Genomic DNA, 25,098 nt, shown 5'->3' on the forward strand with positions numbered 1-25,098 from the left:
CTCGCATAACAGTCTATACTGGAAAAATTAGCTGCTAGCCAATCCATGCCGAAAATGATATCAAACCCATGCATGTCCAGCACTACCAAATCAACAAATAAAATCCTCCCATGAATATCAGCTGGACAAACCACTGACCCAGTCAGTGTAGTCACTAATAATTCAATATCTAATACTTTTGTGTCTGCCCCATATAATTTAACACACTCCACAGATACAAACGAGTGTGTGGCCCTTGAGTCAAATAATGCAATAATTTTAAATGAAAACATATTAATTGTACCTGTCACCACGTCACCGACCGCCTCAGCATCACCCGACATCAAATAGAAAACCCTAGCTGGGGCCATATTCCTTTACTGGCCTGCACGTGGTGCCTAGTAGCATCCTCGAGCAGGTCTAGGAGCAGGAGAAATACCAATCTGAGCTTGACAGCCCCTCGTCATATGCCCTGACTCCCCATACAGATAACAGACACCTGGCCCGGTACGACACTCCCTCAGGTGTCTCTTCCCGCAAGTCGAGCAAACTGGAGATTGCTGCACACCTTGAAAACTGTGATTCCCGATCTCCTACCTCTGATCTCTGTAGTAGCAACCTCTTTTCCACGAACCACGACCACCTCCCTACTAGGAATCGGAAGGTGCAGATCTCTTCTTCTGCCTCTGCTCCTTAGCCTCCAACCACTCCCTAACCCTGCTATAGTGGCTTTATCCACCAATTCAGTAAAATCCTATAACTTCAATATCGACACTTGCTTATGTATTTCTCTTCTCATGCCTCTTTCAAACTTCCGTATCTTTTTCACCTTTTTTAGTAAAATCCTGTAACTTCAATATCGACACTTGCGTTAGATTCAAGAACTCCTGTATCTTAGCTTCCTTGGATGAGGATGGAAAATACCTGTTGAAGAATGTCTCCTTAAACTGCTCCCATGTCATCTCCACAGGTACTGTCCTCTACTGCTCTAAGAGTTTCACCGTCGACCACCATCTCTCAGCCTCTCCAGTCAGTTTATATGTAGCGAATAGTACCCTCTGCTCCTTTAAACACTGCAGCACTGCAAATTCTTTCTCGATCTTCTGCACCTAGTTTTCAGCGACTGCAGGGTCAGTTCCTCCTGAAAAAATCGGAGGATTCATCTTAATAAATTTCTTGATCAAGCTACCGTGGCCTACCGACGGACCATCCTATTCCCTTGAGCTCTTAGCAATTTCAGCCATGACTTGTTGTGCTACACTGCGTAAGACTGCATCTGAATCACCACCCACAGCGCTTGAGGGTCCAGCACCCTCATTCCCACTGGTGTGGGCACTATTACCACCAAGGTCCATCCTGAAAAACAAATAACTTAACTTAGAACCCCTATCACCACAACATATCATCCAACTAATAATGTATCCCCAATTAATTCATCTCTCCTAGTCTTAATTCAAGGTTCAATTCTGCAACCTAGATACCTAACCCGACGATAGTTTACCATGACTTTCCTGAAATCATCACCCTAGGAAAATCACACAAACCACCATGGAAGTCCAGCATCTAGACTACAAGACCAGACCTCAAATCCCCTTATCTTATACACTGGTATTATTACTGTTGCATTCTAGAGTCTACAAAACCTAGTATCCTAGACTCTAATACCAAATTGTAATGACTTGCTTAACTTATTATATAATAAAATATAATAAATGAAATAGTCAATCTGAACATGTGGATAGCGGGGACACCTGTCATACACAACGGAACCTAGGCAGTAGTAAATGTAAATCATCATTCTCATAACCACAAAATATATAATACTAGAGTTAACTATATTCCAAAACAATGTATTTATATACAATCTCCCAAAAATACAAAAAATATTACTAGGATCCCACATCAGAATCTCCTGATCCTAGTTCAAATTTACCCTCCTAACGGGGTAGCACAATAGACTCAACGGCGACCACGACCCGCCGGTCCTTCTGGGTTTCCTGAAAATTATTTAAGTTCGGGGGTGAGACACTTCTCAGTAAGGGAAAGTAAACTAAGACAACTGTGTGACAACATGAATATTTGATGCAATTATACAAATATAGTATATTTCATACACCTGAAAACATTCATCATAACATACTGAATAATCATACACTTTCATATTTTCTAATAAATCATACAGTTCATAAAATATCTAATATAGCTAATATTACTGAAAATTTACCTAGGATGTATAGTTAGCTAATGTCATGTATTACCCCCTATGACAGGTTGTGCAGCCCGAAGGCGGGACCCGACAATGGTTGGCCTACCACTGCCGAGTCAAAAATATTTGTAAGTACGATGGGCCTACCATACCCTGGTTTGGACTGCCAAGTGGACGTCTACACTCTACACTGAAAGTCACATCGACTATCCATCTTCCACCCCCTCGTGGGGCGGTTAGCACAAATCTGAACATAGTAATCTGATCTGTATAGTTACAGTACTGTGCTCCTGTAATTGAACTAAACTATCATCCGGGTTCTGATAGTATATAATACATGATAATATACAGTTTAACGTAAATAGATTGATAGCATTTTCTATAATAATGTAAATACATACAGCCTTGTGCCATTTACTTTCATATCTGTAGCCTTGCGCCAAAATCATACATATACACGGTCTTGCGCCGGTTATCAATCATGGCCTTACGTCGAACATCTCATAAATATTATTCTGAATAAATAATTCATTTATCATGTATTTTGAAACCATAATGTACTGTATTATTTCATAATTTCTAAAAAATGCTTTATACGTAAGATAACCATAATATAATATTTTTCATGTAAAATAATATTCATGTCACACAATGCTGAATACACCATACATTCCATTCTAAAACCATAATTTCTGGCATTTCATACTTATATATATATATATATATATATATATATATATATATATATATATATACACATTTCTACATCATAGCAGTATTTTTCCAAATATGCATTTTCTCAATAATATACAAAAATAATATATGCTTTCCTAAACACAATTCTTCTAATTAATAATATTTTTCATGGAAAATGACTGCTTTAGTTTATTCTCTTACCTGACACTGAAAAGAAACCCCCTAAAATGTGCTCGTCCTACACTAGCAGGATTTCCCGTTCAACACCCTGAAAACGACAACTTACAGAACTAAACTTCAGTATTTTCATGTGAATATCATTTCCTATAACTACGAAAAGACCAAATTTTGCTTAAAAAGCCTTACCTAAAATTAGGGACGAATTTCAATTTTGCCCCACCAACGATCCATTCCCGTAGATTTGGAGAGAACTTTTCCATGAGCGTTGTGATGGCCTTAAATCATCGATGTGACAAACGATGGAGCCAAAATCGAAGAGAGGAGAGAGAAACCTAGGGAGGAGAGAGAGAGAGAGAGAGATTTTATGCCAATTTTCTATGTAAAATCCGAGGTTTGAACTATTATTTCCATTTCCCTTCTTCTTTATTATTTAAATACCATTATTCTTCGAGTCATTACAGAGAGAGAGAGAGAGCGAGAAGGTATTGGGGCTTGTTTAGTGCTGCGTCATTGTATTATGTGTATAATTAGTTAAAAGATGCTTACTAGATTGATCACATACCAATTTATACCTATTCTAATTCAAATAAACCCAACTTGTGCCCAAATTATTGCCACCTTTAAATTGCACGGTTACAAATTATAAATTCAATAATAATTCTAATCATAATTTTAAGGAGTTACCAAACATTAAACAACATAATTATTGTGGTTGACTCCCTATGGTCTCGCTTAGGTGGATACTTTCATCTCTTCACTTAATGATTGGGCAGCCTTCTATTGCCCATCAATTGGGCATCATCTCTTACCTCGTTGATCACTTGTCGCCGCTCCTCAAGTTTGGCAATAAGTTGTTTGCCACTTCAACAATTGCTATATCCCCAAAGGATGTTAGTACTCTAAGATATGCACAAAGATATAAAACAATTATGAAAAAAAAATTATAGACTAAAAGTCATCAAGAGTTCTTTTAATTAATAGTAGAAATGGATATGATTTTTGAAGAGTTATAAAGAAGATATTGTATGCAAAATAAGAAAAAATATGAATTTGTTACTAAAAATCTATATTTTTTCATTTACTTATTTTATATCATGTGGGATTTTTATTTTGATCATTTTTCCATACTTATACATTTATCAATTAAGTTTTCTACATATATATATATATATATATATATATATATATAATTTAAGTGTTAAGTGTGATATTTTTGGTTGGCTAAATGCATGGTTTATTTTGATCTAAATTTAAAATTTTCTTTTTATCCTCATTTTGGATTTTTAGTTTTGAGTAGGACTATACACAAATCAAACCATTTATGAGCAATTTGGTAGTTGGACTCGATAGCATTTCGTTTAGACTCGTTCATTGTATAAATAAGTAATTTTAAAGCTTGATTTTGAAACTTATTTGATGGATAAGTTGATTCTTAAGTGTAATGGGCTCAAATCGTTTTGACTCATGAGTAACTCGGTTACATGTTTGGTTGGCTCGTTTAGTACGTAAGTTCAAGTTAGTGTCCAAAGTTAGTTCGGAAAAAATTTGATTATGAAACTTAGCATCAAAATCGTCTAAAGAGACATCAAACACCTGTAGTGAAAAGAATATCACGAGTCAAGCTTGTCTATGGTCTTATTATTGTCTATAATCCCTTATTCAACCAATTAATCATGTTACTTTACTCTTCACCATATAATTCACTTATCTGCTGCATGAATGTCTGTGAATACATTCATGTAATACGCGAGTACCACAAAGTGTGAAGCATTCTTCAATCAGTGACAAGTGAACAGAGTGGACAAACTTGTGAATGTCTGCTCGGTGCTCGAGTAAGTCCAACTACCCACGCAAACTGAGTCAGCCACTCCCACTCGGCGAGTCCACCCTCCGAGTCGCAAGAAGATAATTGGAATGATATTATCCAACGAAACGGGATATGGTCGCACAGATGGCAGCCCCCTAGTGGCCGAGAAGTCGCACACCACTTTTCACATTACAGATAACTCGCCCAGAAAATCAAAATTTAAACACAGAAAACCCATCCAGGCATTCAAAACCTCCCAACCCAATCTCGCTCAGTTGAACTCATCCCGTCTGTGCGCGATTTATCCGTACACCAGCCGCCGGAGGAGGAGGAGGAGGAGGAGGAGGAGACGTACGTAAGCATGGGTAGCTGCAGCATGGCCTCTGCTGCCTCTGTGTTTGGGCTCGCCCCTAACCTCGCCCCCAACACTACCAACTTCCCTCCACGCACCAATTTCCCACCGTTATTCCTCTCCAAGAACGCCTCAAGTTCAAGACTGGTTGTCCGGGCGGCTGAGGAGGGGGCGCCGCCGGCCGCCACCAAGCCCCCGCCGGAGGGAGGGCCCGCTCCGCCCCCGCCCAAGCCGCCTCCGATTGGACCCAAGAGAGGCACCAAGGTGAGTTCACATGCATATACGTACGTATTACTGTACGCGTATATTAATTAATTAATTAATTAATTAATCTTTGTCAGTCGGCTTTCTATTTGGTCTCTGCTTTTTTACATTTTAAAATGTTCTAATAAATTAAATTTTCAATTAAATCAAAAAATTTCAACACCATATTTTGTTTAATAATTTTCATTAATTCATATCGAGTCAATATTATTGCATTTAATTAAGTTATAAAAACAATCTAAATTTAAAATAAAGTTTTTCAATTTATACTAATGCATAAATATTGGTTGAATAATAAAACCAATAGAAAATACAAAAAAATATTATGTATAACCCATAGCTATAACTAAAACGTAAATATTTATTCAATACAACTCTTTATTTATTCAATGTTTTAAATCTTAGCTAAGTAAGTATTTGCAAGTTTGAAATTGGGACCTTATGTTTATATTTGTGCGAATTCAGATAAAATGTAGTAGAGAACTTTATTAAATTTTGTTCAATTCCATACAAATCCAAACTCAAAACTCGAAATCCATATTACCAACCATAACATAAGTATAAAAATTCTAAATTTCAACCAAAAAACGTATTATTATTATCAACCCGTTTTTCATGGAAAGTAATGTATTTGAAACCTGAACACTTTAGATTTGGATTTTTATAAATTTAGGCAAAACGTAGTATAAAATTATATTACGTTTGTTTAAATCCATAACTTAAAGACCCAAATTTTGTACTCCCCATCAAAACAACCTCATGTTTGGGAGCTTAATGAGCATTTGGAAGCTTAATGAGGGTTTGGTAGCACAGATTTAAGGTTTCGATTTAGACTTTGTGTAAAAATTTTAATAAATGTAGTATAAAATCGTATTAAATTTTTTTTAGGTTCATTAAAATTAAAATCCGAACTCCAAAATCCATTCTCTCAAACACGATCTTATAGTTCAAACATAATATTTGAATTCATGTATATTTAAATAAAATAAAACATAAAATTGTGCTAAATGTCGTTCAAACTCGCACAAATTTGAAATGTGAGACCCGTCTTTTAAAGATGGAATATAAATTTCAAACTCTGATTTTAATTTGCATGAATTTGTAGTAAAACTCAATAGAATTTGTATTGTGTTTTATTTACAGAAATTCTAATTTTTAAGCTCCCAAACACTAAAGTATATGTGGCTAGCGGTAGCCATTAACCATCATCGCCTTATTCAGACTATTTATTTTCACCACAGGTGAAAATTCTCAGGAAGGAGTCCTACTGGTACAAAGGCATCGGATCTGTCGTGGCTGTTGACCAGGTCATCTCTCTCTCTCTCTCTCTCTCTCTCTCTCTCTCTCTCTCTCTCTCTCTCTCTCATTTATTTAGCTTTTTTTAGTTTAATTTTTGGTATTTAATTGGAGCAGGATCCGAAATCGCGGTACCCGGTTGTGGTCCGGTTCAACAAGGTGAATTATGCAAATGTTTCAACAAATAACTATGCTTTGGACGAGATTGAAGAAGTTAAATGAGTGTCCATGTTTGTGTGTGGTTTTTGTTTTTGTGTTGCTTCAATGTGTAGTAATGTCCTCATTATGTATCATAATACTTTGCTTCAGTGACTTCTCTCGTCTTAGAATTCCTCCTTCAATCATTAGTACTGCTGCTAAAATACCAAATCTCTCTCCTGCCTGTTAATGGACCATACTAAAACATACAAACCCAATGTCAAATCATTTAGTATCTCTGAGAAAACCTGCTAGATTTTTCTCACGAGCTTTATTTGGCAACCAAGAATTAGAGGGAAAATTGGGAAGTCTGCTTCATGATCTTTCTGGCCAGCCCGGCTGATACGATATTATGAGAACGAAAATGATCAATTTGTCAGTGCTGCTCATACATGGAGAACATGTGCGATGAGAAATGCTCTAGCAGAAAATTTAGCAAACTCTGGTTTCAAATACATTTCTGCTGTGGCAAAGTTCGATCACCTGACAATATGTGCATCCACATTGACTCTGAACTTGTTTTCTTGCTTCTCGTGAATTTCAATTTGGTTAGGTATCTTAGCATTCGTTAGTGAACCCAGACCGGCTCAGACCTGCCCCAGCAAATAAAATAAGCCAACTGATGAAATTTTCTATGCATAATTCAGGACCAGAAATTTTCTACCAAACTATTGGTGGAATATCACTCCATCCACCAGGATGCTCACACATTACAGCTGACACCAAATCAGGAAATCCCCTTTATATCTGTATAATAGATGAAAAAACTGTACCCAAACTCTTGTAATATGATGACGTACTTATCCTCCTGGATCTAAAATGCAGTTCTTCAAGCAAAATCTGTTCAACAAATTCAAGAATAAGCAAGTTAGTTAGCAAAAGATGGGTTCATCTGAACAAAGTTATGTGACTGAAAAGAAAACCCGAAAATTGATCAAAGTTTTTTTTATTTCTACAATAAATATTTCTGCTTTTGTTGGATTAACATCCCTCTTTTGTTGAGGGAAAATTAAACTAACAAAAAACAATTTTCTTTAAAGAAAAAAAAAATTGGCATTGTCGAGGACAGGCCGTGGGACAATACTTGCGGCATTAAGTGAGAAAAAATGGATCATCTGCAATTCTAATAGCTGGGCTATAGATAATCTTTTTATTTATACAACAAGCGAAAAAAGATCATACTGTTGCATTTGAATAGCATATGAAGGTAAAGGTCCATCAATCAATGGCATTGAAGAAGTGACATCAGTTTTACGATCTCAAGATATGAAAAGCCAACAATGCATTTATAGGTGCAAAAGGCACCAAAAAAGTGAAGCCTTGCAACTTGAGAAACATTAAAAAAGTTATTTAAACCAAGTGTACAACAACCACATTTTGAAATTATGTCTTGATACTCAAAACTCATAATTCGTGAAGCTTGAATTTTGTTTCCAATTTTGAGAAAATTAAAATATTACATCATACTATCTTCAGACATCAGTCTCGCAAAAAAATCAAAAAAGAATAATTGCAAATATCTGGCAAGAAAAACTACTAAGCTCAACTTAAGACGGGTGTCACAACCCAATCTAGTCTCACAATTCTCTATTTAGACGTTGAACCCCAAGGAAATGAAGGTCTGCAGATCCAGAATCACAAACCATTCTTTAAAATATTCCTCATTAATAGCACATACCTGCGCAGGTGGGGTGGAAGGAGGTGGGTTTTGTAAATAAATTTTGAAATTTTTATATCTAGCCAATATTAAAAGAAAACTTCAAAATTGTCCAAATTCAAAACAGTATTACATCCTATAAAATTCTTATGATGCAAATTTATGGAAACAATATGCTAAGCATGGTCAATGCATGCATATGTGTGAATTTACAGGTATGTACATATGCATATCCTCACACATAGCCTCAACATTCAAACATCCTTCCCTCAAATCCAACAACTATTCCTATGTCATACTAAAACAATCTTTGGTGCACTAGACACGACGACACAACGAATATGAGGTGTTCAAGTGGACTGAAAATTAATCACCTGACAAATGTACAAATTTATATATTTTATCATGTAAATGACTGCATCCATAAACATTCGAAAATTTCCACAGAAGTGATCATGAAAACAGAATGGAATTTCTGTATTTCTTGAAATAAAATTGTACAGACCAATTTACAATATTTATAATACAATCGGAAGATCTAAATATGGAAATAATCTCCTAAACAAATCTCTCTCAATAATATACAATATACTTCCCTAAATTACTCCAAGATATTCGAAGATACTCGGGATTTCTACACTCCCCCTCAACTTGGATCATAGATATTGATCATATCCAACTTGCAAATGAAATCTTCAAAGCTCTGGCGGGCTAGCTCTTTAGTAAAGATGTCTGCAGTTTGTTCCTTGATAGATACATAAGTTAGACAGATGGTTCCTTCTTCAACCTTCTCTTTGATAAAACGTCGGTCCACTTCTATATGTGTAGCCTATCATGTTGAACTGGATTGAGAGAGATATTGATGGCTGCTTTTGTTGTCACAATAGAGTTTGATAGGGAATTTCACCGGGATTTGTAATTCTTCCAAGAGTTTCCGTAACCACATTCACATATCCCTTGTGCAACTGCCTTGAATTTAGGTTCAGCACTGCTTTGAGCCACTACATTCTGTTTTTTGCTCCTCCAAGTTACCAAATTTCCCCATACAAAAGTGCAATATCCAATGGTAGATCTTCTATTTTCTGCTGATCTTGCCCAATCCGCATCTGTGAAAATTTCTACTTCCTTGCTTTCACATTTCTTGAAGAAGAGTCCTTTGCCCGGAGAACCCTTGAGGTACCTGAGGATCTTATACACAACATCTAGGTAAGTCTTTTTTGGTGAATGCATGTGTTGACTTACCACACTTACCGCAAATGCAATGTCGGGTCTAATATGCGATAGGTAAATTAGTTTAACAACCAATCTCTAATATCTCTCCTTTTCAACTGGTATTTTGCAGTCTTCGACCCTCTTTATAGCTTCAATCGGGGTTTCACTAGGTTTGCATCCAAGCATGCTAGTTTCGGTTAGGAGGTCAAGCTTTCGCTAAGAGACATTGATACCCCTTTTTGATCTAGCAACTTCCATTCCCAAGAAGTACTGCATTGTCCTAGGTCTTTAACTTCAAACTCAGCAGCTAGGACTTTCTTTAATCTTTCCATCTCCACTGTATCATCTTCAGTTAAAATTATATCATCAACATACACTATCAAAATTGTTTTTTTACCACTTTCAGACTGTTGGAAGAACATAGTGTGATTTGATTGCCCTTGTCGATATCCTTGATTCTTTATCATTTTTGCAAATCTGTCGAACCATGCTCTGGGAGATTGCTTGAGTCCATACAAGGACTTCTTGAGTTTACACACTCTGTTTTCTTCACCTTTCTTACTGAAACCTGGTGGTATCATTATGTAGACTTCTTCATCTAACTCGCCATTTAGAAATGCATTCTTAATGTCGAGTTGCCATAGTGGCCAATCTAAGTTAGCTGCCAAGGATAGGAGGACCCAAACTGTATGCAATTTTGCCACTGGTGCAAATGTCTCTGTGTAGTCAATGCCATAGGTCTATGTAAACCCTTTTGCAACGAGTCTGGCTTTATATTGTTCAACTGTCCCATCAGCTCTATATTTCACTATGAAGACCCATTTACAACCAACTGGCTTCTTCCCCTTCAGCAAATTCATAACGTCCCATGTTCCATTCTTTTCCAGAGCCCACATTTCCTCCATGACAGCTTCCCTCTATTTAGGAATCTCCAAAGCTTCCTGGATATCCTTTGGAATTTTTATCTTGTCAAGGTTAGAAGTAAAAACACGATATTTTGTATAGAAGCTTTTAGAAGACATGTATTTTGATCAGGGATATTGCGTACATGACCTGTTTTGTTTTCTAACCGCAATGGGTAAATTGAAATTATCAGGTACAAGCTTATCAGCAGGGAGCTCATGACCATCTATTACCTGATCGAGATTGGGGGTGGACTCATGGTTGCTCGGAGCTATCACCAGTTCCAACTCTCTTTGTGCCTTAGATATGAGATTCTCCCTGTTCTTTGTGTTTGGCTTTCTTGGGTAAACAAGTATTTCTGTGTTGTTTTGTTTTTCTGCATCTCCCCTTGAGGTTAAGTGATCTTTTATACATGACAAGTCAGGAAATGATGCAATGGTAGACTTAGTGTATGGCACAGATTCATCAATAGAGAAATCAAAGAACCGATTTTCACTCCATTTCTCCCCCTGAAGAGAGTGCTTTAGGAAGTAAGGAGTGGTTTCAAAGAATGTGACATCAAGGCTAACAAACAATTTTTTTGTGACGATAATAACATTTGTAGCCTTTCTAAGTAGGAGAGTAACCAATAAAAACGCACTTAATGGCATGAGGTTCCAATTTATCCCGATTGTGAGCATGAACATGAACAAATGCAGTATATCCAAAGATTTTTAGAGAGAGATTGGAGTGGAGCCGAGTGTTGGGAAACCATTCCTGGAGTTTCTGGAGAGGAGTGGCAAAAGAAAGAACTCAACTAGGCATTCGATTAATGAGAAATGTAGCTGTTAAAATGGCATCGCCCCAAAAATATTTTTTCATATTTGTAGTGAACATCAATGCCCGATCTACTTCAAGAATATGCCTATTTTTACATTCAGCAACCCCATTTTGTTGAGGAGTATCCACATAGGAACTTTGATGAACAATTTTATTTTCTTGAAGATAATGTCCCAAGATATCATTGAAATATTCCGTACCATTATCAGTACGTAAAATTTGAATGTGAGTTTGGAATTGTATTTGAATCATGGAGTGGAAACTGGCGAAAATAGAATGGACTTCAGTTTTATCTTTCAACAAGTAAACCCAACAAATACGAGTGTGATCATAAAAAAAAGTAAAAAACCATCTACTATGAGTGCGATTAAGAGAGCGTGAGGGCCCCCATAAATTACTGTGAATCATAGTAAAGGGTCTGGATGGTTTGTATGTGGATTCTAGAAATGAATTATGCCGGTATTTTGCAAGTTTACAAATCTTACACTGAAATTCAAAAGACGTTTTTTTGAAAAAATGGAAGGAAATAAACGTCTTAGATATTGAAAATTTGGATGACCCATCCTAGAATGCCATAACAAAATTTCACTATCACTAGAAACAGATGCAAAATCACAAATAGTAGTTTTACATTGTTCACTCCCATTAGCCTCCTCAAAGTAGTACAGTCCCTCATACTCCTTAGCACTATCAATTGTCTTCCCGATGATAGGTCCTCAAAAACACAATGAGAGGGAAGAAATTTAGCAGAACAATTGGAGTTTTTAGTTAATTGGCTAATGGATAGTAAGTTACAGGATAAATTAGGAACATTAAGAACGGACTCTAGTGTGATGGAGTCAGAGAGTCGTATATTCCCTTTGCTTGCGACAGACGAGAGTGATCCATCTGCAATTTTAACTTTCAAATTTCCAGCACAGGGTGAATAAGATGAGAAAAGATGATAGGCATCGGTCATGTGGTCAGAAGCACCGAAATCAATAATCCAAGGAGTTTTGGATTTAGAGGTTATATTCAAGGCTTGCAAAAAATTACCTCTTTGGGCTAAAAAACCCAAAGAAATATTTGTGGAAGATGAAGCTTTGTACGAGGTTTGGTCTACCAACCTAGATAGGTCGTGCCTTAACATTTTCCCATCAATAAAAAGCTCCCCTCCCTCCATTCTTTATTCTTAACAACCAAATAAGAATCAAGAAGAACCCAACGGACTCATGGCAATTCTTTGATTTTGTATGAGAGTTCTTCAGAAACAAGGGCCCCAACAGAACCCAGGCTTTGCGGTATGAGCTCGTGGCAATTGCTTCCATACTGGTGGTGGGTGCTATCAGAGTGTGCTTGCCGGTGATCGGGAAGTCGGTACCTACGCAGAGCCCCGACAAAGGGGTGTTCTTCATGGTGAAGGCTTTCGCCGCCAAGGTGATCCACGCCACCGGGTTCATCCATGTGTTGCCGAATGCCTTTGACCACCTGACGTCACCCTGTCTTAGCGAGAACCTGTGGGGAAATTTTCCTGTCACCAGATTTGTGGCCATGATCTCGGCGATCGGAACCCTTATGGTGGACACCTTTGCCACTGCCTATTACCAAAGAGCTCAGTTAAAAAAAAAAGGTTCGGTAAATAAAGACGAGAAGAGGGTCGGAGAGCACGCCGGTCACGTGCAGCGACGGTGCACGTGACGAAGAGGAACCCATGGAGGAGTTCTCGAACCCCACGATGGAGGTGGCTTCAAAGTTGCCGTCGAGAGTTTCAGAGGAGCTCGACCCTCTGCTGTTGACGGAGCCGTCGGCCATTGCAAACTAAGGTTTAGAAACCCTAGCTCTGATACCATGAAAACAGAATGGAATTTCTGTATTTCTTGAAATAAAATTGTATAGACCAATTTACAATATTTATAATACAATCGGAAGATCTAAATATGGAAACAATCTCCTAAAAAAATCTCTCTTAATAATATAAAATATATAGTTCCCTAAAGATACTCAAGATTTCTACAGATCATTACGTGGCTGATTCTTCTCCACACTTTAGTAGGGTATGACTCCTACTTAAAATGTTGTTGGGAAGATTCCTAAATTAGTCCTCTAAACACAAACTGAAAATTAAAATTTTCCTTAAGAGTAAGTGATGCAGGACAGAAACACAGAGAGAGAATTGAGCTGGAGAAACATAGAGAACAAAGGAAAAAGAAGAAAGAATAAAGGAGAAGAAGGGAGAAACTGCATGAAAGAACAGAATATGAGAGACAGAAGTGACAGAATAGAGATAAAAACAGGAGGAGCAGGAGAAGGAACAAAAAGAAGAGGGGAAAAAAGGGAAAAAGAAGGAAACGAGGGAGAAAGAGACAAGAGACATGAGGGAAATTAACTTGAAACTTAATTAATCATCAAAAGCTGCCTATTCTTAAATCATAAGCCTATATTTTTAGGCAACTAAGAAACCCTAAAATAAAACTATTAAATTACCAAATCATCCCAAAAAATCAAAAACATAAAAATAAACCCAAAGTAACTGAAAATTACTAAACCCTAAACTAATACAAACTCTAATTTTTAAATCTTCAAACAAAATTTGGTCACTTAGAATTATCTGCAAGCTATCCTCCATTGCTAACACCATGTTTGGTTTGTAGAATGGAATGGGGTAGGAAAGGAATGGAATGAATAAATTGAATGGAGAGAATGACGAAATCAAGTGATAAATTCAAATCCATTTCCTCTGATTCCATTCTATTCCTACATACCAAACATGGAGTAAATATTTTTTTTTCTAGAACCTGACTCTTCTCCATATACTAGAGGGGCTCGACAAGAATCTTAATTAGCCTTTTCAAAAACAAACTGAAGAATAAAATCTTTCTTGAACATAGTTTTTGGCCATAACCTTGTAAGTACAGATTTGGAAAAGCCAAAAAGTTGGAGGCAAAGCAGAGCCAAAACTATAGTCAAACAAAAATAGATGGCACTGGGAGTCTATATTTGAACATTCCTCATTCCTATGCAAATAGAGAAAGCATGGATGTCACCCTAGCCATAGGTGTGAGCACCATGGAGTCCTCACATGGGCTTGATATACATGGGTGTGCACCAACTTGTTCCAAAAGCTTAAACCATAGGTCTTGGGTCCATCCATGATTCCATGTATATAAATCACTCATCCTTTGTCCTTTGTGAGTTTCAACTACTCCCTCCTGAATAGAAATCATTCCATCACACGCATCATGCAACCAACCATGTTGTGCAAATTGAATGGGTAGCAGAAAAATTGATTCGTTTTAGATCGAGCAATGCAGCAACCAATGATGAATAATACGGAAACACAATCACACAGAGATAATAAATGAAAGCAAATAAACAATGACACAAGAGTTAGCGTGGTTCGACAATATGCCTACATCGACGGGAGCAAGCGGCTGATTTTCACGATCAATCATTGATAAAACCAGGGTTACAACTTTGTTTATGTGCTAACCCTACATGTACAAAAGACTTAAGAAGTTTCCCAAAGTACCCCTGTAGCAATCCCCGAAGGTTTTGCCTCTGAATCCCCAACCTACAGATCTTCCCGATTCAAAATTCGAAATCAGCGCCGAACTAGACGATCGACGATTTCTTCCCGAGTCTAAACCGTTGATATAACCATCGACTGTTTCTTCCCGCAGCCCAGCTTCCTTGTTTTACTCAACATGCTTTCCCTGTGTATGTGTTCCACTCAATATGAGCCACATACTCCATCAATCTCCACCTTAGTAAATATTCACCTCTTAGGCGAAATACGAAAGCATAACCCGCAACTCCACTTGGGACAGTAGGTTGGGACGCCTGCCATCTAATAACTAGAAACATTGATCAAGTCTAAGCAATGCTTGAACTTGTCCGTGGTAACAAGTTTTGTCAACATATTTGCAGCATTCTTAGACGTGTTAACTTTCTCAAGCAATACTTCACCAGAAGCAACCAATTTCTTGATCATGTGAAACCGCACATCTATGTGCTTAGTCCTCGCATGATACACCTGGTTCTTCACCAAATAAATGGCACTTTATCACAATGTAGTTGAACTCCACTTTGTTGAATACTCAACTCCTTGACCAATCCTGTAAGCCACAATGCTTCCTTGGCAGCCTCAGCCACTGCCATATACTCTGATTCAGTAGACCTCCTGTCATCCAAGTCCCCTGCATAGTCTGCATCCACATATCCTACCACTAAGGGAACATCCTGTTGCTTGCTGAACATAATGTCGTAGTCTGTAGTACTCCTCAATTATATGAAAATCTACTGGATTGCATCCCAATGTTGTCGAACTGGATTTGAAAAGAACTTGCTTACCACACTGACAGCTTGTGCTAGGTCCAGTCTTGTATAAACCATACCATACATCAAGCATCCCACTGCACTGGCATATGAGATCTTTGACATGTCATGAATGTCATCGTTTGCCTTCGGACATTGGGCGGTAGACAACCTAAAATGATTCGCCAACGGTGCACTCACCGGTTTGCATTGTCCATGCTAAACCTCTCCAACACTTTCTCAACATAACTACGTTGAGATAACCACAATCTCCTGGTAGCTCTGTCCCTGTGAATCTTCATCCCAAGAATCTTCTTGGACGCACCCAAATCTTTCATGTCAAACTCTCTGTTCAACAAGGATTTCACATTGTTGGCCCTAGTCAAACTCCTCGCAACAATCAACATGTCATCCACATAAAGCAACAGAAAAATGAATGAATCATCATCCAGACTCTTCACATACACATAGCAATTTCACATCTCCTGTAGCCAATCCGGATCATGTAGAAGTCAAACCGCTTGTACCATTGCCTCGGAGATTGCTTCAGCCCGTACAATGATTTCCTCAATTTACAAAACAAGTGCTTCTGTCCAAGTTGACCGAACCCTTTTGGTTGCACCATGTAAATCAACTCCTCCAAATCACCATGGAGAAACATTGTCTTTATGTCAATCTGATCCAAATGCATGTCGAAATGCGCCATCAATCCCAACACTGCCCTGATGGAAGGATGTCTAACCACAAGGGAGCAGATTTCATCATAATCACGTCATTTCCTCTGTGAGTGACCCTTTGCTACTAACCGAGCCATGAACTTTTCTCCTTCTTTTTCTGACACCACTTCTTTCTTCCTATACACCCATTTGCAACCTATTACTCTCTTCCCTTTCGGAAGCTCCACCAACTCCCACATCTACTTCTTATGCAAAGACTTCATCTCTTCCACCATAGCACTCATCCATCTACTTTTCTCTTGGTTGTGCATTGCCTCCTAAAAAGTAGTAGAATTCCCGCTACTAGTAATAAGTGCATAAGAAACCAGATCATCAAATCCGTACCCGAGAGGTGGCCTAATAGTACTTCTGGGTCTGTCTATAAATATACTGCGTTGCTGCTGGTCTCTCGAGCTAGAACTCCCTGCATTCTGCACATTGTCATCTCCACCTTGAGTTTCTAACTCCACCTACACCATATGCTCATTGCTGCTGCAGTTTTCTGGCACCTGTTTCTCTTCTTCTTCTTAAGTACGCATGGCTTTCTCATTGAAAACCACATCTCTACTGATCACCACTTTATTTGCCTTTGGATCCCACAGCTTGAACCCTTTCACCCCTTTCTAATACCCCAGAAAGATGCATTGTCTAGACTTTGCCTCAAGTTTCGATCTCTCCTCACTAGAAACGTACACATAGGCTGAACATCTAAATACTCTCAAATCAGAGTAGTCAACCGCGCTGCCTATCCACACCTCCTCTACAACTTTCCCATCTAGCACTGCCCTTGGTGATCTGTTAATCAAGAAACACGTCATATTTACTACCTTTGCCCATAAGTTCTTCGCAAGCCCTGCATTCAACCTGAGACACCAAACTCTTTCAGCTATAGTTCGGTTCATCCTTTCCTCCACACCATTTTGTTGTGGCGTCTTGCATACTTACTATGAAATGTCTCCTAATACCATGCTACTCGCACAACTCCTAGAACCTCGAATCAATGTACTCAGTACCATTGTCTAACCTGAGGCACTTGATCTTTCTCCCGATTTGATTTTCCACTTCAGCTTTCCACAATTTGAACTTGGCAAACATCTCTGACTTGTGCCACATGAAGTACACCTAGACCTTTCGTGAGTAATCATCGATAAACCTCACGAAGTACATATGTCCTCCTCGTGATGCTACCCTTACTGGCCCCCAAACATCTGAATGAATGCAGTCAAGAATTCCCTTCGTCTTATGCATGGCTGCCATGAACTGCACCCTATTCTGTTTCCTAAGCACACAATACCTGCAGAAATTTAGCTTGCATGATTTGACACCCTTCAAAAGGTTTCTCTTATGAAGCTCCATCATCCCACGCTCACCCATATGCCCTAACTGTATATGCCACAAAATATCTGACTTAGACTCAACAGCTGCAGCTCCACCTGCAACTGTAGTACCTAGTAATGTATAGATATTCCGTGGTAACTTTTGCCCCTTCATCGCCGTCAGAACACCATAACTCACATTCATTACCCCACTTACAAACTTGTAACTAAACCCGTTACAATCTAAAGTGCCCAATGAAATTAGATTCTTTCTTAACTCCGGTATATGCCTAACCTCACACAACGTCCTTACAACACCATCAAACATTTTGATTCTGATGTTCCCTATTCCGATAATTTTTGCATGAAACATCATTTCTCATCAGAACAGAACCAGAATTTACCAACCTATAAGTGGTGAATCATTCTTTGTTCAGTTTCATGTGATAAGAGCATGCCGAATCTAAGATCCAAGATTCCGTGAGACAATCTGAACCTGATGAAACGGAAAGCATATCACCATCACCGCTCTCTGAGTCTCCTTCTTCCACTACATTCGCCGATTTTAATGAACCTTATTTATTTTCTACATTCCCCCTTCTTCCTCTCTGGACAATCCGATTTTATGTACCCCTTTTTCCCGCACTTAAAACACCGTACATCCTTCCTCTTCCTAGAATAAGACCGAGCCTTATTGTTACTAGGTCCACTCTGGAAATTACTTCTCCCATGAGTCTGGTTACCTTTCACCACAAGCCCTTCACCTTGAGAATTCTCATCATTGGCTTTCTTCCTTTGGTGAAAGCCCAATAGAGCACTTGTGACATCCTCCAACTCTAGAGTTTTTTTCACCATATTAGAGTTGTAACTAGATTTTCATACGTAGGAGACGTAGGTAGAGAATTCAACAGCATCAACACTTTGTTTTCGTCCTCGAATACGTTGATGTGTTGATTCAGATCTGAACCTTCTGCCATCTTAAGCTCGTATGGTTTTTGCTTAAGATACAACTTGTTCGTCAATGACTTGGACATATACCAACTCTCTAGTTTCAGCCAAACTACCACTGGCGATTCCTCATCCAGGACGTGATACATCGCATCATCAGGCAGACAAAGTCTAATAGTTGCCACAAGCTTCGCTTCCGATTCCTTCTAACTCATGTCGTTCATGCCTTTCAACTGCCTTCCGTATAATGTCTTCACCATATCTTGCTGCACTAAGTCCTTAACCCTCCTCTGCTAAAGTTCAAAATTTCTCGATCTGTCGAACTTGACAATATCTAACTTTGCAAAGGGAATCCTAGCCATTGTAACCAATAGCTCTGATACCAATTTATTGTGCAAATTGAATGCACAACGAAAAAACTTATTCATTTCAGATCGAGCAATGCAGTAACCAACAATGAATAATATGGAAACACAATCATATATAGATAATAAATGAAAGCAAATAAACAATGACACAAGAGTTAACGTGGTTCGGCAATGTTCCTACGTCCACAGGAGCAAGCAGCTGATTTTCACTATCAATCATAAAACTAAGGTTACAACTTTGTTTATATGCTAACCCTACACATACAAAAAACTTAAGAAGTTCCCTAAGTACCCTTGTAGCAATCCGCGGAGGTTTCGCCTCCGAATCCCCAACCTACTGATCTTCCCAATTCAAAATTCGAAATCAGCACCAAACTAGACCGTCGATGGTTTCGGCAAACCGTCGATGGTTTCAGCAAACCGTCGATGGTTTTGGCAAACCGTCAATAGTTTCGGCAAACCTTTGATAGCTTCTTCTCAAGGCTAAACCGTAGATGTAACTATCGACTATTTCTTCCCGCAACCCAGCTTCCTTGTTTTCCTCAACAAGCTTTTCCTGTGCATCTATTCCACTCAATATGAGCTGCATACTCCAACAAACCGAGAGCCATTACTCAACCATAGGAAAAAACAAGGAAACACAGAGTCCATTCATCCGTGGGATCAACATCAGTAGGATCTTTCACAAGGTCAACATCCATAGGATTTTCCTTGCACAAATGCTTGAGCCTAACTCAAACCATCAAGTCTGATGCCACTTGTTAGCACTAGGGGAGGCCTCACATGGGCTTGATATGCACGTGTGGGCACAAACTTGACCCAAAAGCTCAACTCATCAAGTGCTGAGCCTATCCATGTATATAGCTAGTATTAGCCACTCATCCTCCACTCAAATTTCCAATGTGAGACAAACTAGTGGAATATCTCAACAATAAGCTCAATTATAGAAAAATGATAATAGTTTCTAAGAGTATGCATTATTTCAGATTCCATATTGAAGTTCAATTGAAAATATGTTCAAGAAAGTCTTTTTAGATAGTGTGTTCAGTAAGTTAAGCATGATTGGCCTCCACTTTCCAGTTCTATAAGGATATTTTTCTTGGAAAATCATAATCAAAGTTGAAAAGAAAATAACACATTCATGATGCATTTCTCCATATATTTAGGCTAGCAATGGCACTTACTACATAGGAATCCAATTACACCTCATTGGACTAGCTGGTTCCATTTGTATAATCTAAAACTTGGAAATAATTTAGTTGTTGAATCATCATCATCATGAGTGTGGCGTGCAAATTTTTACTCATACTCTTTTCAATTCCCTTATTATAAAGAGAGAAGTTTTATTTTATTCTTTTCAAAAAAAAAAAAAAGAAGAACTTTTTCCATTACTTCTTTTCACATTAAGAAATGCACGTTTGGTATGCCTGCTATTTGGAGGAAATGTCTATAATTTTCTTTTCAATTATTGGCCAATAAGATTTTTAAGAAAAAAAGTGGAGCACCAATGTTCATAGAAACATGAATACATACTTTGAAAAGATTGATGATGTAGTCAATAAGTAAAAAATGCCCAAAATATAAAGGTTAAACAAAAAATATGCTTAAAAAGATGTATAAAGCAATGAATACCTTATCTTGGAAAGTAAATCCCGAGTGAAAACAAAGAAATAGAGAGATCCACCAACATCAAACTAAGGTGATTGAAAAACTAACCTTCATGAACAGATATACATAACATTTTCTTTAGAGAACTCTGCCATCCATGCCATCAAGAAGGCCTGACCAGACTCCCTTTAAAGGTGGTAGCTGTGCAACAAAAGCATTCCATGGAGGATAACCAACACCACTGCCACGGACACGGCCATCCATGCGTAGAGACATATACCTACAAAATAAATATTTAGCTCCACAACTTCACAGTTGTCAGATCATATCAGAAGTATGGTTCTGTTCACACATGTATGCAGTGTTGATTTCAATTTTGAGCTTTTGCTAGAGTTGACAAATGACAGGTGACAGAGCAGCAGACTTACACAGGAGAATCTGGGGGAACACCGGCCAGCCTCTTTTGTTCATCTAACCACCTATTTTTAACCAAAAAATTTAAAAGGAAATGAGAAAAGAGATGATATTTAAAAAATTAATAATTTTTTTTTTCTCTGAAGATAAAAGTCCTACTTGGACCACTCAGGAACATAAACAGGAGAAAGCTGCCAGAGTCTCTTCCTTCTATTGGTAATGTCCTTCATTTCCTCAGTCTCATCAAACTCAAAACTGGGTGAACTCCCATCCGTAGCAAAAGGCACTACAAGAACTCCTCGATCTAAAAGGCTGTCAGTGAAAGGCTGGCTAAATTTGAAAGACTCGGAAATAAAGGATGCAGGACCAGCAACAACAACAAGGCGAGCAATTCCTCTCAAAGAGCTGACAGAAATAACCTTCTTTTGATCCACACGGAGCTTAAGATTTGAAAGGCTTTCTTCCCTCGAAAGTCTAGCTAATTGTGCAGTTTTAACTTTGTCCTCCCTGTAATAGAGGAATGCAAAGATGGAGACTGCTCCTAAGTCTATGCCAAGACCCTTCAGAATCTCAGGGACTTCAGCTGCTCTTGATGAATTTGCAAGTGCAGCAATCAATTGTGTTGTTGCTATTAGTCCACCCAAAGCACCACTAGCAATGAAAGCAAGATAAAAGAACATCCGGACAGAGCGGAAAGGAGATAGTACTTCATTCCTTATCTTGGCTGCTGAACTGAAGAACAAATAAAAGTATGATTACAAGGAAGCCTCACTTGTAAAATAGAACCTGATAGCAGAAGCAATAGATGAAAAGAAACTAAGTTAGAGGAGAAAATGAAACTGCAACAGCTATATTTTCTAAGGTATTCATTCAATTCTATTACTAAAACATTCTGTTTGGACAATATAAATAACAAAATAGTAGAACATCAAGGTATTTCACACATTAAAATGTCATTGTGCATTCCCAAGCATACAAGCAATGCCATGTCATGGCATAAATACAGCATAAAAAATGAGTTGATAGCATAGACGTTTACCTCATCAATAACAAAAAGAAATGTGTGCAATGTATGGGACAGCACTTTGATAGTGTTTAGATGACAACAGCTTTCAGGTGACTTAAATTGGTAATAACTGCCAGGCCCCATATTTCAATATGATACAGAATCCAAGTATTTGATGTAATCCAAAACATTGGGATTACAGACAGCTTTCATAAATTTAGCAGCCCAAAAATCTTAAGACAGGCAGAAACTGGACACTTTGATGCAAATATTAACAGTTAACATCAAAACTACATTACTAGATATTTGACTTGCAACAGGGAATTCGAAAATTCACAAAAACATTCAGTCACACATTCAGTCACATACGATCCTCCGCCTAGTGAGTAAATTAGAGCACCAAGCTACATAAACTTGGAATAATTGAAAAGTGGAGTTCAACAATATGCTATGACTTATCTCCATTTTGTGCAGAAGCATATAACAAGAATATGCCACTAATAGGAGCAATAAGAAATGAGAATGAACGTCCATTCACACATACACGAATGCACAGCCCATATATATATATATATATTATGCACTTATATATTTATTTTATTTATTCACATGAGCTTAGGCGCAACAGTAAGGTTGTCTCCGTGTGACTTGGAGGTCATGGGTTTGAGGCGTGAAAACAGCCTCTTGCAAAAATGTAAGGTAAGGCTGCATGCTATAGACCCATTATGGTCCGCCCCTTCCCCTGACCCTGCATACGCGGGAACTTTGAGCACTGGGCTGCCCTTTTTTTTTTACATGAGGATGAAAAAGAACCAGAGAAAGAACCCAAATGATCAAATGGATTTGAATAGCAGATAAGTAGATTCTTGAGGTCATCCAATACCTTTCCTCTAAAATGGAAGCTACCAAACCTTACTAATAGGGATTCATCTAAATGGCCATGTTTTATTCATCCATACCCCCAGCTAATCAGATAAAAAAGCCATCCACTAGTTCAAGTGAAACAGAGGAACAGCTTAAAGAGTTGACAGAAACTGTTTGTTAACCACAGCAGCAACAATGTCAATTACCACCACAACAACAATACATGCTAAATGTTAAGGAGGCCTCCTTATGTATGCTCCTATGGAACAAATGTTGAAATTTACAGCTATAATATCATCAGGTTTTAGTTTCAAGAAATTGGGGCCTTGGCCTCTGAATTGCAGGTCTCAGTCTCAGTTACACAGCTTGCTTGCCCAATGTACCAATGGAATTGGAATTGAAATTAATTATTCCAAACCAAGACAAAGAATTTCCCAGCCAAATCTGGATTACAAAATTTCCCATAATTGAACTGAAATCTTCAAATCAACTTCAACTCTACCCACAAAAACAATGCCTAGTGATAAATATGCCAAAATACCGTTCACATATATCCCACAAGCCACTCCCACCCACACAGTCGCAATAATTTTCACTCTAGACCAAAACCCAACTCCTTTCTCATCCAAAATTGATTAAAGAAGACCATCTTGATAGCAATACTAAACATAAATCGTCATTTCACGCATTCACACATTTTAGAGGTAAATTTAATGCAGAACATCAGAACCTCCTCCGATGTAAGTAGCAGCAAATTTGGCAAAAACAACAAGAATAATCCCATTACATAGAAAATGCAGTGAACAGAAGAAGAAAAAATCATTACATAAAGAACACCGTGTGTGTGTGTGTGTGTGTGTGTGAGAGAGAGAGAGAGAGAGAGAGAGAGAGAGAGAGAGAGAGAGAGAGAGAGAGAAAAGAGAGGGTGGGAAACCTAATCTCTGAAGGAGAGGGCCTATTGGCAGCGGAACAGGTGATGGTGGAGGAGTTCCGCAAACTGCTCCGTGAGGCAGGAACGCGTCCATCCATAAAGGAAAACAGGGCCTTTCTGTGGCTGCTAGTGTTACTGCGGAAGCAAATTCTTGAAGTGCCAATGGTGGTTTTGTTGTTATGAAAGTTGGGGAATTGCAGACTGCAGGAAACGTGCAGCAGTGACGCCATGGCCTGGTCCGCCGGAGCCAAGAAGAACCTTGGAACCTAAAATCAGCGGATTATGGAGATTTTCAGCCCCACCACCAACCCACCGGGAGGGAGGCTTCGGCTTGTTGGGTGATCATGGAAGTGCCACGGTGCCAACTTTCAGACCGTTGGGAACTTGGGTGTACAGAAAATGGAAATTTTTTTTCCTTTTTTTTCATTTTTATTTTTAAGACAAAAACCATCCACCTCCTCCTTAGTTTATATGAATTTTTTAAGTTCTTTAATATATATTTAAATTTATAAAAATTTTAAACTAAATCTCCAAATTTATACTCCTAAAACAAAGGCTTATAATTTTTTAAATATATTTTTCAAGTTTTCAAAAATTTTGATTTTCTTGATTGTATATATTTCATCTCTCAAAAAGAATATGAGTGTCCAAAATTTTAAATGTCTAAAATCTTATGAAAGGTTCATATAATTTTTTCCATATATTGAGACTAGTTTACCCTTAATTTTGTGGGTTATTAGTAGAAAGAAAGTCCTCATTTCACATACCAAACTTTAAAATATTGTTATGTTTTATTTTTTAAACATTCTTTTGTTAATTAATTTGGTAGTTTTATTTTTAATGGGTTTTGTTGGTTTAGGCATCCGAGAGGGGGGGATTGAATTTGGTGGCTTTTAAAAAATTTTAATTTTTTTCAAGATTCTTTTCAAACTAATATTAGAGATTAACACTATATTTAGTGCGCATCAACATAGAATGAAATGTCCATCAAAATATTTTATTTCCATTTCCATGTTTGATTATATTTTTCATAGTGAGAATTGAGAATACGCATTCCCTTCTAAT

General features: G+C 37.9%; 2 protein-coding genes across 5 annotated transcripts; one reads left to right on the forward strand and one right to left on the reverse strand.

The window, feature by feature from the left end:
• Positions 1-1,881: 1,881 nt before the first annotated feature.
• LOC131154859 (protein LOW PSII ACCUMULATION 1, chloroplastic) lies at positions 1,882-24,434 on the reverse strand. 4 transcript variants are annotated; one of them, XR_009136681.1, is made up of 6 exons: positions 24,037-24,388; positions 21,392-21,964; positions 21,247-21,297; positions 20,927-21,098; positions 7,779-7,818; positions 1,882-1,976 (listed from the first exon to the last, which is right to left on the reverse strand). XR_009136681.1 is itself a non-coding variant. In XM_058107653.1 (5 exons), the coding sequence occupies exons 1-4, from the start codon at positions 24,261-24,263 to the stop codon at positions 20,957-20,959; spliced, it is 993 nt and encodes a 330-aa protein (XP_057963636.1). In that variant the 5' UTR covers positions 24,264-24,434; the 3' UTR covers positions 7,585-7,818; positions 20,927-20,956. The 4 variants fall into 4 exon arrangements, 2 of the variants coding, with proteins under 2 accessions (XP_057963636.1, XP_057963635.1); XR_009136680.1 differs by lacking the exon at positions 1,882-1,976 and adding an exon at positions 7,080-7,571; XM_058107653.1 differs by lacking the exon at positions 1,882-1,976 and having other exon boundaries at positions 7,585-7,818; positions 24,037-24,434.
• On the forward strand, positions 5,014-7,142 carry LOC131154860 (photosystem I reaction center subunit IV B, chloroplastic). The gene is made up of 3 exons (XM_058107654.1): positions 5,014-5,484; positions 6,726-6,791; positions 6,898-7,142. The coding sequence occupies exons 1-3, from the start codon at positions 5,230-5,232 to the stop codon at positions 7,000-7,002; spliced, it is 426 nt and encodes a 141-aa protein (XP_057963637.1). The 5' UTR covers positions 5,014-5,229; the 3' UTR covers positions 7,003-7,142.
• Positions 24,435-25,098: the final 664 nt, after the last annotated feature.

This window comes from Malania oleifera, chromosome 5, assembly GCF_029873635.1.
Source record: "Malania oleifera isolate guangnan ecotype guangnan chromosome 5, ASM2987363v1, whole genome shotgun sequence".
Taxonomy (NCBI): Eukaryota; Viridiplantae; Streptophyta; class Magnoliopsida; order Santalales; family Ximeniaceae; genus Malania; species Malania oleifera.

Excerpts from the sequence above, each read along its gene's own strand:
- LOC131154860 (XM_058107654.1), top strand. The coding sequence starts at position 5,230 with ATGGGTAGCTGCAGCATGGCCTCTGCTGCCTCTGTGTTTGGGCTCGCC. Across the intron at positions 5,485-6,725 it reads GACCCAAGAGAGGCACCAAG|GTGAAAATTCTCAGGAAGGA; the intron begins GTGAGTTCACAT and ends TTTTCACCACAG. Across the intron at positions 6,792-6,897 it reads CTGTCGTGGCTGTTGACCAG|GATCCGAAATCGCGGTACCC; the intron begins GTCATCTCTCTC and ends TAATTGGAGCAG.
- LOC131154859 (XM_058107653.1), bottom strand. The coding sequence starts at position 24,263 with ATGGCGTCACTGCTGCACGTTTCCTGCAGTCTGCAATTCCCCAACTTT. Across the intron at positions 21,298-21,391 it reads TATGTTCCTGAGTGGTCCAA|GTGGTTAGATGAACAAAAGA; the intron begins GTAGGACTTTTA and ends GGTTAAAAATAG. Across the intron at positions 21,099-21,246 it reads GTTCCCCCAGATTCTCCTGT|GTATATGTCTCTACGCATGG; the intron begins GTAAGTCTGCTG and ends TTTATTTTGTAG.